Genomic DNA, 15057 nt, shown 5'->3' on the forward strand with positions numbered 1-15057 from the left:
TTCCCAATCAATAGATTAAAGCAAACGTGTGCCCTTCCCCTCCAGTACATTAAAAGTGAAGTAATGCTGTTCACTCACCATGTTGATTGAGAATTCACTGCCTTAGCAGATGAAACCCTAATCACAATGACTTAACACATGGAAGTTTATTGCGCAGATGAAGTCCAACACAGGTGTTTCCAGTCAGCAGGTAGCTCTCCAGGTGGTGATAAAGGGAGCCAGGTTCATTCCACCTTGCAGTGCCTGTCTGCAACTAGGCATTTCCAGGATTGTTGCCAGAAAGGAAAAAGCACGGAGGATCACTTGTGGGAGGTCTGGCCGGGAGGGCAGTCCAGGAACTGGTTACACGTGACTTTCTTCCACATTCCACTGACCAAAACTTTGTCATATAACCACATCCAACTGCAAGAAGCCTGGGAAATGTAGTCTAACTGTGGAGGACAGGAAAAAAAAAAAAAAAAAAAAGATTGGGTGAGCAGTTAGCCAGAAAGGGACAGAGAAAGATACGGATTATAACTTGACTTACGCCCCCCATTTTTCTATTTTTGAATCTTTGAATAGTTTGGAAATGCATCTTGCTTCGAAAATCATTTTGTGTTGTTTCAGAGGGCTCCAAAAAGCTCCGGTACCACAGTCCTTTATGTCTCAGTGCAGAAAGAATTCAGCGAGAGGAAAAGAGATAAGAATAGGATCCTTGTGAGGCTTATAAGAGGATGGGTGAGGCGGTGCCATGCACAGAGAACTTCCTGGGCTACAGTTTTATAATCAAAGGAAAAGTGAGGAGATAGAGAAGAAGAACTTTGTCTTTCTTGAGTAGACATGCTTCCATCATCAGCTCCTCCTCCAGGTTGGGCAGGGGGGTTTTCTTGTCCTTGTGTGGTCAAGCTAGGTCCACAAGTTATTGTTTTTTATGTGTGCAGAGAGCATGTCCAAGGGATCATTAACTTATTGAACTCACTGGCAGGATGTGGGTCTCAAGCCCCCGTTGCTTTGTTGTTTGGGGGCATGTCTCCTGCTTCTGTTGCATGGTTTTGTTGCCAAGCAAGCCTGCTTGGTTTTGTGGTTAAGAACACCTGCTTTCTTGAGTAATCATTAACTTACAAGGGTCTCCCATATTTTTCTTACTTACAATCCCCAAGTGGGATTAACTGTTTATTCACCTACTTGGTCTCTTTATCCCTATCACTTCTAGTATGGGCCGTTGAGTTTTTTGAAACTAGAAGACTGGAAAGAGTTAATGCTAATTGTTCTTTAGTGGTCGTGAGAAATGTAAGCAGAGTGCAGGTCTTCTTAGGAAAGAACTCTGTATTTTAGGAAACTGACTCATTTATGGGCAAAGACTAGATTACTCTTGTAAAGAATGGAAAGACTAATACCATTCTTTGCACATGGCAGTAATTTTGTCATTTAGAGCCTTTGTTTAACATTACATGTTGGGCTTGGATTTTAGTTGCATATTACCTGTGTTCTCATTGCCAATGTCATTATATTTTAGTAAAAAGTGTTCTTCTATTGTGGGATATATTCTTGTTTGACTTTTCCATCTGATTACAGGAAACCTGTCCTTCCCCAACAGGCTCTTAACACCATAGATTTCTTCACATTCTGTCCTCAAAGCTTACTCCTTTGTAGGTCTTTGTTTCAAGTCATGAGTGGAAAGCTGGTCTGAACCCTATGGGTCTCATTTGGTGAGTGCTCCCTGCTGGGTCTTACCCACTAGAGTTCCCCTGTGTGTATCTCCAGGCAGCCTGACAGCCCAAACATCTGTCTCACTTCCCTAGACAGCATTTTGTCACATTTGAATTGAAATTAAGAGTGCTGTCAATTCACTTAGTACAAACTCAGAGGAGCCGGAAGAAGGTTCATCCAGATTGAATGGTTCTGAATTTCCATCTTAAAAACTACTGCTAGTACTTAAGCACACAAATGTGATTGAATTGGTCTGGATTTTCCATAGAATCAGAAATATATATGTCAATTCCAGGTGGCGCTAGTGGTAAAGAACTTGCCTGCCATCACAGGAGATAAGAGACACAGTTCAATCTCTAGGTCAGGAAGATCCCCTGGAGGAGGACACGGCAACCCACTGTGTATTCTTGCCTGGAGAATCCCCATGAACAGAGGAGCCTGGCAGGCTGTAGTCCATAGGGTTGCACAGAGTCGGACACTACTGAAATTACTTAGCACACACATATACACGTACATATACATATGTACGTGTATAGGTATGTATGTATATATATATACTACAGCCTGGCAGGCTGTAGTCCATAGGGTTGCACAGAGTCAGACACTACTGAAACGACTTAGCATACATATATATATATGTATATATATGTATGTATGTATATATATAAGGAGATTTAAGGAATTGACTCAGTTAATTGTGAAGGCTGACAAGTCTAAAGTCTGCAGAGGAGGCCAGCAGACTGAAATTCAACCAGCAGTTGACACTGCAGTCTTGAGGCAAAATTTCTTCTCTGAAAAACCTGCTTTTGTTGTTCATAGCAGCACTTTGTATAATAGTCAAGACATAGGAGCAACCTAAGTGTCCATTGACAGATGAATGGATAAAGATGTGGTACATATATACAATGCAATACCAGCCATAAAAAGGAATGAGATAATGCCATTTGCAGCAACATGAATGGACCTAGAGATTATCATACTAAGTGAAATCAGACAAAGACAAATATCATATGATATCACTTTTGTGGGATCTTAAAAATATAAATGAACTTATTTACAAAAACAGAAACAAACACAGACATAGAAAACAAACATGGTTTCCAAAGGGGAAAGGAGCAGGGGGGATAAAGTAGGATTAACAGATACACACTACTGTACATAAAACAGGTAAGCATCAAGGACCTACTGTATAGCACATGAAATTGTATTCAATAACTTGTAACTACCTTTGTGTGTGTGTGTGTGTAGGTATATATACATATGCTGCACTGTGCTTAGTTGCTCAGTCACGTCCAACTCTTTGCAAGCCCATGGACTGTAGCCCGCCAGGCTCCTTGGTTCATGAAATACAGGCACACCATATGTAAAATAGCCAACGGGAATTTGCTGTACGGCTCAGGAAACTCAAACAGGGATTCTGTATCAACCTAGAGGGGTGGGATGGGGAGGGAGACGGGAGGGAGGTTCAAAAGAGAGGGGATATATGTATACCTATGGCTGATTCATATTGAGGTTTGACAGAAAACAGCAGAATTCTCAAAGCAATTATCCTTCAATAAAAAATAATTTACAAAAAAAAAATACATGAGCAGGCTGCCATTTCCTCCTCCAGGGAATCTTCCCAACCCAGGGATCAAACCCACATCTCTATATGTATGTATATGTGTACATATACACATATAATATATTATGTATACAATATTATATATGTATGTAACTGAATCACTTTGCTGTACACCTGAAAAAACATTGTAAATCAACTATATTTCAATTGTTTTAAGTTATCAGGCAGGAAAAAGAGAAACCTGCTTTTGCTGCTAAGATCTTCAACTGCTTAGATTCGATCCACCCATGTTGTTAGGGGTTGTTTCCTTTACTTAAGGTCTACTGATTGTGGGTGTTAACTGTATCTACAAAATACCTTTACAGCAACACCTGGATTCATGTTTAATTAAATTACCAAGTACTACAGCCTGGCCAAGTTAATGCAGAACACAGCATCACAGTAATCAGAGTAATGGGAAATGTGACTGTGCTGTATGCCCCTTGCAGTTATTTCCTTTACACATCAGAAAGCTTTTTGAAATAGAGGCAACAGTTTCTTAAGCACTAATGTCACACTTGGTCTATCAGGATGCTTCTTAAAGAGTTTGGGGTTAGTCTTAATGGAATATCAACCACATGGGAGAGTTTTGATTTATGATTGGGTCTTAATTATTACCTCCTCCATAGTTCAGTGATGTTTGAAGCTTAGATGAAAAATAAAAAGTGAACTATAACTTTTCATAGTTATGAAAAGTTGCCCCTGAAAGTTGCCCCTTGCCCCTGAAAATCCAGCTCCAACACAACATCTCACTCTTGCTTTTTATCTGTGCCTCCAGATATTTGCAGCTTCAAAAAACATTCCTTTGGAAAAGCAAATCTGAAAATATTCGAAGGGCTGGCCTTCAGCTCTGCAAACTTTGGACAGTATGTACACTGAATGCAGTTTGTCAAAACTCTGTTTCTTTCCATAGCCTGTGGCTTGTGAGTGATTTCTGGGAAATGTTGATTATAAAATAAGCTCTTTTCAGCCGGTTTCAAAAGATGACCCCCAGGCAGGTAATCGTCAAGTAGAGACATCTTTTCAGAGAAACGCAGGGGTGAGTGAACCCCTCTGGGCCTGTGTTGTCACTGCCCAGCTTCAGCAACCTGCCCGTTCAGCCCTTGAAAAGCAGCACTAAGCGCCCGCCAGGAGAGCGGAGCCTGCCGCCCCCACAGGCAGGTGTGTGGGGGTGCTTCCGCGTTTTGTATTTTAACTTTTCAACACAAATTCTAAAGCCAGGGAAGAGGGCAGGAAAACAGCCAGGCTTCAACACGAGGCAGCTCTCAGCTCCATCCTGGAGTCACCCTGTTAAGTGGAACCGGCAATTGTCTCGCGGGAGACCTGCAGAAACAGCTGGTGGGAAAGAACAGTTTGCACCTGGAATATATTCATTAGCGTGTGTGTCAAAAGGCCTCACGTGGATACAAACCATGATCTCGGCATTCTTTGTACTCTGCAGCCTTGAGACTTCAAGGGCAGAAGCCCACATGCCCAGGTGACCACCTGTCTACCCACCTGCCTGGCAAGGTGGGCAGCAAGTGGACGTGGTGGGAGAGGGTGGCTGGAAACAGGGATTTAGGTCCAAAAAGAGGAGAGAAGGCGGACGCGTTGTACAAATAAGCACTCTGTTAAAGGCCTGTTTCTGGTTTCGGGACCCTCCTACTAGTCTAGCTTAAATTGAGAGGGGATTTGGAGCGCCTCACTGGCTGTTTCCTCCCACTCATACAATCACAGCTCTTTTCATTGTCATTAAATATATTCAATATGTACCATCTTTGCATGGCCCTCTGCTAAAATCTGCACAAAGGCAGTGGCCCTAGCCCTGAAATTGTGGAAGGAGCACTGGGCAGAGAGAGAAGGCCTGGGTTTCGACGTGAATGTCCATTCAAAACCTTAGTTGCACGGAACAAACCCTCAATGAAACCACCTCTCATAATGGGGCGGGACAGGGTTTTAGCCCGAGCATCTAGGGAGGAGAGGAGCATTGAACCCCAGAGAAGGAGTTCAGAAAGGAAACAAGAAGGGAGATGCTACCTCCACTGGGGTAGGTGGAGTTTGAGGTGCCTCTGAACACGCAGAGATGTTAGGCTCTGCAGCTGGATGTTCCAGCCTGTTGCTCAATAGAGGAGACTGTGATGGAGATCCAGATGTAGAGACATCAAAAGATGAAAGCATCTGAGATGATGGGTCAAGAGAAGGTGTAGTGTGAGAGTGGGGGTCCATGTGGGGACCATGGATGGACCCGTGTCTGCAGGGGTGAGGGAGACTCACTGTAATCAAAAGAAAACCCCACCCCACCGTCCCTAAGAAGAGCAGCTCACTCCCATCCCACCACTCAGGAGTATGTTCTAGACAGAGACAGAACAAATCATTATTCCCTGACAAAGATTAGTGGCATTTACCTTAAACAGGAATTTGATCTGGACCAGGATAAGGATAAGCTGTAGTTTCAAAGTTTCAACCGTGTGCGTGCATGTGTGTGGTGTGTGGTTTATGTAGTATTAGGGTTCCGAAAGGCACAGTAATAAACTTTCTTATTCTCCCTAAGGCCATGACCCAGTCTAGAACTCCTACACAGCTCTGATAGTAATATACTTGGCTATTCCCATCACGGACATGAGAAACTGTACTGGCAAACATATTCTAGGGAAAGATTCATGATGGGGAGAAACATGTACTTATAGGTTAGCTGAAAGGAAAGATGTCAATGAAGCCAAGACTGAAGATAGACAAAAGCACAAGAGAAAAATGATGACGAAGGAGTATCCCCCTGGGGGTTCAAAAGCAGAGGTACGGGGCTGGGCCTGGAGAGGAGGCAGCAAGAAGGAAGGAGTCAGAAGAGCAACCCAGCTCACAGCTAAGTGAAGGGAAAGGAACTCGATGCATAAGTAAAAGATAGTTCACATGCCAGGCTGAAATCCCAGTGAACACGGAGAAACAGAGCAAGACTTTTCTGAGGCGAGGGACCACGTGCTTATGCACTGTGGGCTGCAGAAGAGAAGCTGTGTGGCAGAGAGCTGGCAAGGGGTCAGATACATAAAGAACAGCCAGTCAGTCGGTGAAAGTCGCTCAGTCGTGTCCAACTCTTTACGACCCCATGGACAATACCAGGGAATGGACTATTCCCCATGGAATCTCCAGGCCAGAATACTGGAGTCAGTAGCCTTTTGGTAGCCTTTCCCTTCTCCAGGGGATCTTCCCAACTGAGGAACTGAACCCAGGTCTCCCGCATTGCAGGCAGATTCTTTACCAGCTGAGCCACCAGGGAAGCCCACATAAAGAACAAGCCAGCACATATTTGCAGTAAAGTGTATACAGTATCTGTCAAGGTCATGTATAACTGGGGATGAAAGTGGGTATCTCATACTTTCCAGTTTTAAATAGAAAAGGACCCAGGGAAGTCATCATTTCTCCTTGAATAAACCCAGCACAATTCATAGACCTTAGTAAGTGAGCTTTGGGAAATCAAGCACTTTTTGTGAAAGTTTCAGTCTCTACAATATACAAAAAGTCCTGAAGATAGAGAAGAAAAGAAGCAAAGGACGGACAGGAAAATGTCAAAAGATAAGAACAAAAAGGGTACAGGAAAAAATACAAATGGCTCCTACATATATGAAAAGCTGCTCACATCACCAAAAATAAGAAAAATGCCAATTAAAATTGCACCTGAAAAGCTTGACAGCATACTCTGGTACAACCCCTGTGGAGCAAAACTTGACAAAGTACACAGCACTACCTGTATAGTCTTTTGCCAAAAAATTTAATCTGAATTGAATCAAGCGCCAGACCCAAATTCTAATTTATTAGAAATACAGAGGATAAAGGAACAAGTCAAATAGCCCCATCATAAAAGCAGAGTGTTGAACATTTAAAAACAAAACCAGACTAGACTCTGAAAAACATCAATGCTATAAATTAGAAATGACCCTAATGTCTATCAACAGTGGCATGAATAAATTTTGGTACAATCCTACACTAGAATGCTAATACAGCAAGAATGAATGAACTTCAGCTACACACAACAGAATAAATTTCACAAATATAATGTTCAGTAAAAGAAACAGAAACAGAAGAATCAATATACCAGAGTTCAATTTATATAAAGTTCAAAAACACACAAAACTAATGTATGGTGTAAGAAGTCAGCACTCTGGTTACTCTTGGGGGATAGTGATGAGAAGACATCAGGGCAGCTCAGCTTGTGAAAATTCAGTCATAAACTTAAAATCTGTTCCTCTTTCTTTTCTTTCTTTTAAATTTTTTTAAAATTGTGGTGTAATATATTCAGTGGGGGCTTCCCTGATAGCTCAGTTGGTAAAGAATCTGCCTGCAAGGCAGGAGACCCCGGTTCAATTCCCAGGCTGGGAAGATCCGCTGGAGAAGGGATAGGCTACCCACTCCAGTATTCTTGGGCTTCCCTTGTGGCTCAGCTGGTAAACAATCCACCTGCAATGCGGGAGACCTGAGTTTGATCCCTGGGTTGGGAAGATCCCCTGGAGAAAGGAAAGGCTACCCACTCCACTATTCTGGCCTGGAGAATTCCATGGTCCATGGAGTTGCAGAGTCGGACACGACTGAGCGATTTTCACTTTCACTATATTCAATGAAATGCATAAACTGTAATAATCTTAATACATACTGTAAAGTGGATTTTTTTTATAATTATATGCACCCTGTAACCACCATCCAGATCAAAATATAGAATATTTTCAACACCCCAGAAAGTTCCATGATGACTATTCCCCATCTAAAAATCACACACACACACAACCACTATTCTGACCCCCTTCACACTGGATTAGTTTTTCACACACTGGATTCCATCCAGCTTCTGTGTCAGACCTTTTTTGCAGCAAAACACCTGTGAGGTTCATCCTGACTGTTGCATGTGTCAATAGTTTTCTTAAAAATTGGGAAATAATCCATTGTCTAAATATATAGTACATTATGTTTATCTCTTCTCCTGTTGGTGAATATTTGGATTATTTCTAAAGTCGTGAATTATGAACAGTTTCTCTACCTATCTTTGGTGGACACAGGCACTCATTTCTCTTTGGTTATAAACCTAAGAGTGGACTTGCCTAGTCATCGAGTGAGCCTATGTTTAGTGTTAGTAGACACTGGCAGACAATTTGCCAAAGTGGTTGTGCCAACCTCCTGCTTACTAGCAATCTATGAGATATTTGAGATATTCTAATACTTCCATAACCTCTTCAACTCGGATTTGTCATCTTTTTAATTTTAGCTATTTTGATGAGTGAATAATGGTATCTCCCTGGGGTTTAATTTGCATTTCTCTTATGACTAATGATGTCTAACACCTTTTCATATGGTTATTAGTCATTTGGCTATCTTTTTTGTAAGGTGCTTGTCAATGCTTTTTTGCCCAATTTTTCAAAGCTTGGGTTTTATTTTGTTAGTTTAGTGATTTGTAGTAGTTCTGTAGATTCTGGAACTCCGAGAAAGCTGTCAAATATAAGCACTGAAGCTGTCTTCTCAATCTGTGGCTTTCTTTTCTTTATGCTTTCTTAGTTGTGTCTTCTGATGAACGGATGGTCTTTATCTTAATGATGCTAAATCTATCGGGATTTTTTCTTTTAATGTTATTGCTTTTGTTTACTATTTTAGATACATTTGTTTCCCTAAGGTCAAGAAGACTTTTTCCTTTGTTTTCTTTCAGAAATGTTATTGTTTCACTTGACATATATAGGTCTGTGATCCACCTTGTTACTTTTTGTATGTGGTCTGAAGTAAGGGTCAAATTTTATTTTATTTTCTATATAAATACACCATTGCTCCAAGGCCACCTATTAAAAAGGTAACATTGATACTTTCCCCCACATGACTGTAGCAGTGTTTTTATCATTTATCAAGGCACAGCATGTGTTTGCATATATTATTTCTGGACTCTCTGTTTTATTGCATTGATTATTTGTCTTTGCTTGGGCTAATATTCTAGCATCTTGATTATTCTTTTATAGAAAGTCTGGAAATCTTATATTACACATTCTCCAAATTTGTTTCTTATTCAGCACTGCCTTGTCTATTCTAGGTGCTTTGTAGTTCCATACATCACCTTGTCAATTTCCATTTTATTTGGAATTATTATTAAAGATTAACTATGTAGACTTACTGTCTTTCCATTTATTTAGGTCTTCTTTAATTTCTCTCATCAACTATTTTATACTTCTTAGTATGTTTGGAAAGCTTTAGCATTATTACCCAAATGCTAGTCCCTGAAAGCAAACCATGCTTTCTGTATATACACTGGTAGCTTAGACGGGAGACCTGAGTTTGATCCCTGGGTCAGGAAGATCCCCTGGAGAAGGAAATGGCAACCTACTCCAATATTCTTCCCTGGAAAATCACATGGTTGGAGGAACCTGGTGGGCTACACCCCATGGGGTCGCAAAAAGTTGGACACGACTGAGCAACTAACACATACACACACACAGTGTAGAGGACAACCCTTTTGAACCTTTTTTTAGGCTTACTTGTGGAAATTTTGTGCATTTTGATAGTATTGTAATTGACTTTTTACATTCATTTTCATTTTTTACTGCTATATATAGAAATTATTTTTGCAGTGACCTTATATCAAGGTCAATTGTAAAACACATCTTTTGTAAATATTTTAAAACTAAGATTTAATAAGTTTTCATATGTTACATTTGCTTATGTCATTATAGACTCTGTTAGCCTAGCTCAGTTATGCCACTAAATTTAAAATTTTTGAATTATATTGTACATATAGTAGGGCTTCCCAAGTGGTGCTAGTGGTAAAGAACCCATCTGCCGTGCAGGAGACATAAGAGGTGCTAAATTTGAACACCAGGAAGATGGGGATTTTCTGGTGTTGATAATTTTGTTTATTTGCTGATTTTGGTTGCTGATTTTGTTTATTCTAATAGTTTATAGATTATTTTGTTTTGCTTTGTATACAATCATACCACCTGTAAGTAAAGACAGTTTTCTTTCTTCCTTTCCAAACTTTATACCTATATATTTCTTTTTCTTATAAAGCAGGGTACAACATCCAAAGATTTTTGTATTTTTCTATATGCATATATGCTAAGTTGCTTCAGTCAAGTCTGACTCTTTGTGACCCCATGGACTATAGCCCACCAGGTTCCTCTGTCCATGGGATTCTCCAGGCAACAATACAAAGTGAGTTGCCATGCCCTCCTCCAGGGGATCTTCCAGACCCAGGGATCGAACTGGCACCTCTTATGTCTCCTGCACTGGCACATGGGGTCTTTACCACTAGCACCACCTGGGAAGTCCTACTATATGTACAATATAAATCAAAATTTTTAAATTTAGTGGCATAACTGAGCTAGGCTAACAGAGTCTGTAATGATATAACCAAATGTAATATACGAAAACTTATTAAATCTTAGTTTTAAAATATTTACAAAAGATGTGTTTTACAATTGGAAAATTTGAACATGATCTGAATATTAAATGATTAAATGAAATTATTGTTAATTTTCTTGAAAACAGTTTGACAATGACGTGGTCATGGCATGCTCAGTCGTGTCTGACTCTTTGTGACCCCATGACTGTAGTACACCAGGTTCCTCTGTCCATGGGATTTTTCAGGCAAGAATTCTGGGGTGGGTTGCCATTTCCTCCTCCAAGGGATCTTCCTGACCCAAGGATCAAGCCCACATCTCCTGTGTCTCCTGCATTGCAGATGGATTCTCTACCCCCTGAGCCTTGCTAGTAATTTAAAAATGTACTACTCTGAGGAGATAAATGTTTGAGAATTTACAGAGTACTGTTAATCATGACAAGTATTTTTAAATAGTTCAACAAAAATGTATGCATGTGTAAAATTTGTATCTATATATGTATGGAGAGAGAGACGGACAGAAAGCAGATGTGCAAAATATTAACAAGTCTTGAATCTAAACATAGAATTGTGCTGCACAATTGGAGTGGCTCCCCTGATCCCCATCTCCTGGAGTTCATCCTCTTGTGAGACTCCCTATCCTTGACTATGAGCAGGACCTGTGCCTTTCTTCTAGACAGTAAAATTCTGCAAAAGTGCAGGATGCCCATGTTTATGTGTTCATAATAATGTGATTAAGTTCTGTAAGACTGCAGTTTCTGTCTTAGTGGAGTCTCTCTCTCCCTTGCTAGCTTTGAGGAAGCAAGTGGCCATGGTGGAAGCCCCACATGGCAAGGAATTGTGGTAGCTTTCAGAATCTGAGGATGGTTTCCAGCCAACAGCAGAAAGAAACTGAGCCCTCCAAAGAATTGAATTCTGTCAACAACCTGAGTGAGCTTAGAAGCAGATCCTTCCCCAGTGGAGCCTCAGATGAGACTAGAGCCCTGGTCACCACATTGTGCAGCCTTGTGAGATGTAAGAACAGGACTCAGCTAAGCCACGCCAAGATCCTGACTCGCAAAAACTGTGAGATAACAGATATATGTTGTTATAAAATGCTAAATTTGTGAGGACATTTTTATGCAGTAATAGAAAATTAATACAAGGTGTGACAGTTAATTTTGTCAACTTAGCCACAGGGTCCCCAGTTATTTGGTCAAACTTATGCTGGATGTTTCTGTGAGGGTGTTTTTGGTTGAGATTAACATTTATTTATTTGTTTTTAATTCATTTTTATTTGGAGTATAGTTGATTTACAGTGTTGCAGATTAATATTTAAATAGGTTAACAGAGTAATGCAGATTGCTCTCCCTAATGTGAGTGGGCCTCATCCAATCAGTTGAAGGCCAGAATAGAACAAAAAAGCTGACCTTTCCCCAAATAAGAGAATTCTATCTGCCTGACTGCCTTTGAACTACAACATCACCTTTTTTTCCTTTCTTCAGACTCAAACTGATACATCCATTCTTCCGGTCTCAAAGCTGCTGACTTTTGAACAAGAACTATGCCATGAGCTCTCTTGGTTCCAGGCTTCCAGGATATGGTAGGATATACTGATATTCACTGCAATATTCTTTTACCTTTTCTACATGTTTGAAAATATTCAAAATAAAAATTGGGGAAAATGTTCTGAAGTCAGGAAGTATCAGGAAACAGTTCAAAGAAGGCTCCTATGAAGATCCACTAGATTATTTTACCTCCCTTTTTCTCAACCTCCCTTCTTTCCCTTTTTTCCTCAGTGAATCTACTTTGTTTAATATGAGATTTAAACTTTTTTATTTTATTGATATATTAATATTGGAAAATCCCATGGATGGAGGAGCCTGGTAGGTTGCAGTCCATGGGGTCGCTAAGAGTTGGACACGACTGAGTGACTTCACTTTCTCTTTTCACTTTCATGCATTGGAGAAGGAAATGGCAACCCACTCCAGTGTTCTTGCCTGGAGAATCCCAGGGATGGGGGAGCCTGGTGGGCTGCTGTCTATGGGGTCGCACAGAGTCGGACACGACTGAAGTGACTTAGCATAGCATAGCAATATTGTGTTAATTTCTACTGTATAGCTAAGTGATTTAGTCATACACATATATTCATTCTTTTTCATATTCTTTTCCATTATTGTTTATCACAGGATTATGAATATAGTTCCCTATGCTACAGTAGGACCTTGTATATCCATTTTATACATAATAGTTTGCATCTGTTAATCTATCTAAATGCAAACCCCGAATCAATCTCTCCCCACTCCCCGCTCCCTTGGCAACCATAAGTCTGTTCTTTATGTCTGTGAATCTCTTTTTCATAGATAAGTTCATTTGTGTCATATTTTAGATTCCATATAATAGGAAATTTTAAACAAATAGACACTGTATTTAAACATAAATAATAAATCTACCCCTTTCTGTGCAGATTTATGCTCTATAAACTTGACACTGAGAAAGTCTGACCTTAACCTTTGTTCTGCAAATGTTTCAGAATTTTTTTCTACTGCCACATTACAAAATAAATATCAGTCTAAATGAAGGCTTTTCTGTAAAACAGCAGCTACACAGATGGCCCCTAATCCATACTCATAAAAGACAAGACTACATTTTTTTGGTTGAAAATAATTTCAAAAGCTCTTCTTAAGTTCCCACCAGAACATAATGCTACTTTGGATGCTGCATGAGGTCAGTTAAATAAACTCAGACACTGTTCTTCAGGAGTTATCAACCAAACTGAGAAAATTACATAAAAATCATGGTTTTACCTAGGAGTAATATAACCACTTTTCCCAGAAACTTCAATAATTACACATGGCCAAATCACTGCTTTCACCCAAGTTGCTTCCTCTGATGTGTGACTTGATGAATAATCCTCCACAGAAAGTGAACAAGGTTAGCCAGAGGCAAACAATGGAGATATATCTCAAATGCATGTTCTTAAAAGCATTCCTTAAAGAAATCTAAAACCAGGACTTTCCTTGTGATCCAGTAGCTAAGACTGCTGCTGCTGCTGCTAAGTTGCTTCAGTCGTGTCCGACTCTGTGTGACCCACCAGACGGCAGCCCACCAGGCTCCCCCATCCCTGGGATTCTCCAGGCAAGAACACTGGAGTGGGTTGCCATTTCCTTCTCCAATGCATGAAAGTGAAAAGTGAAAGTGAAGTCGCTCAGTCGTGTCCGACTCTTGTAGCTAAGACTACATGCTCCCAATGCAGGGGACCTGGGTTCGATCCCTGGTCAGGGAACTAGATCCCACATGCCACGACTAAAAGATGCTGCATGAGGCAGCTAAGACCTGGTGCAGCCAAATAAATAAATAGCTTTTAAAAATAGCTATTAAAAAAAGAAACCTATAACCCCTGAGAGCATGTTTAAGGAGGTCCATCACATAGTAGAGCAGTGGTTCTGGCTTGGGCCACACATGAGAAACACCTGAGGATCTTAAAAAAAAAACGCTGGTGCCAGAGTTTCCACCCCCCAACCCCAAAAAGCGCAATTTTGGTCTGGGGTATAGCCTCAGTATCAGGATTTTTAAGTTTCCTTTGTGCAACAAAGGTTTTGGAATTATTGCAGTAGAAGCACAGAATATGTTGAATGAATAAATAAACTCTTTACATATTCTTAAATTACATGCAGAAACTAATTTGAATCGAATGTACTAAATGATGATACTCCTATAATCTAGGCCACTCGTGCTGTTCCAAAATGCACAAACCTAAAGGAAAAAAGAAAGGGTTGAAATGGAGAAAGGATTCAAAAGGCTGTCCAGATTAGGAACTGCTATAGCAACAGGTGTTGATTCTGAAAAGACAGACCTGGAACCTGAGAGCTGTCTTCATATAATTGAAGGGTACACCAAAGGGCAGAGCTAGAGTCACGGATTACAGCTAAAGGAAGCTAGATTGTGTGTAGTATAACATTTTTTCTTAAAAAGCAGTGTTATCTGTGGAACATTCTTTGACATAAGTCATAGCAACATTTTTGATCTGTCCCCTAAAGCAGAGGAAATAAAAGCAAAACTAAACAAATGGGGCCTAATTTAACTTAAAAGCTTTTGCACTACAAAGAAAACCATTGACAAAATGAAAAGACAACCTACTAAATGAGAGAAGATATTTGCAAATGATGTGATCAGTAAGCAGTTGCTCTCCAAAATATACAAATAGCCCATACAACTCAGTATCAAAAAAGCAAACAACCTGATTTAAAAATGAACAGATGACCTGAATAGATATTTTTCCAAAAAAGATATACAGATGGCCAACAGGCACATAAAAAGATGCTCAACATCATTAATTATTACAGAAATACAATTTAAAGCCACAATGAGATATCACCTTTTACCTGTCAGAATGGCTATCATCAAGAAGAACAGAAATAACAAATGTTGAAAAATATGTGAAAAAAAT

The 15057-nt window shown here is 40.1% G+C and overlaps 1 protein-coding gene across 1 annotated transcript in view; it reads right to left on the bottom strand.

Annotated features, from left to right (window-relative positions):
* Positions 1–305: 305 nt before the first annotated feature.
* LOC123335004 (translation initiation factor IF-2-like) overlaps positions 306–15057 on the bottom strand; it is a 38984-nt gene continuing 24232 nt past the window's right edge. Inside the window, exon 3 of the mRNA XM_045166804.1 lies at positions 306–431. Coding sequence (XP_045022739.1) covers positions 428–431 — 4 coding nt within the window. The 3' untranslated portion in view covers positions 306–427. The remainder of the gene's footprint in view (positions 432–15057) is intronic.

The sequence above is a fragment of the Bubalus bubalis genome, chromosome 9, assembly GCF_019923935.1.
Source record: "Bubalus bubalis isolate 160015118507 breed Murrah chromosome 9, NDDB_SH_1, whole genome shotgun sequence".
NCBI lineage: Eukaryota > Metazoa > Chordata > Mammalia > Artiodactyla > Bovidae > Bubalus > Bubalus bubalis.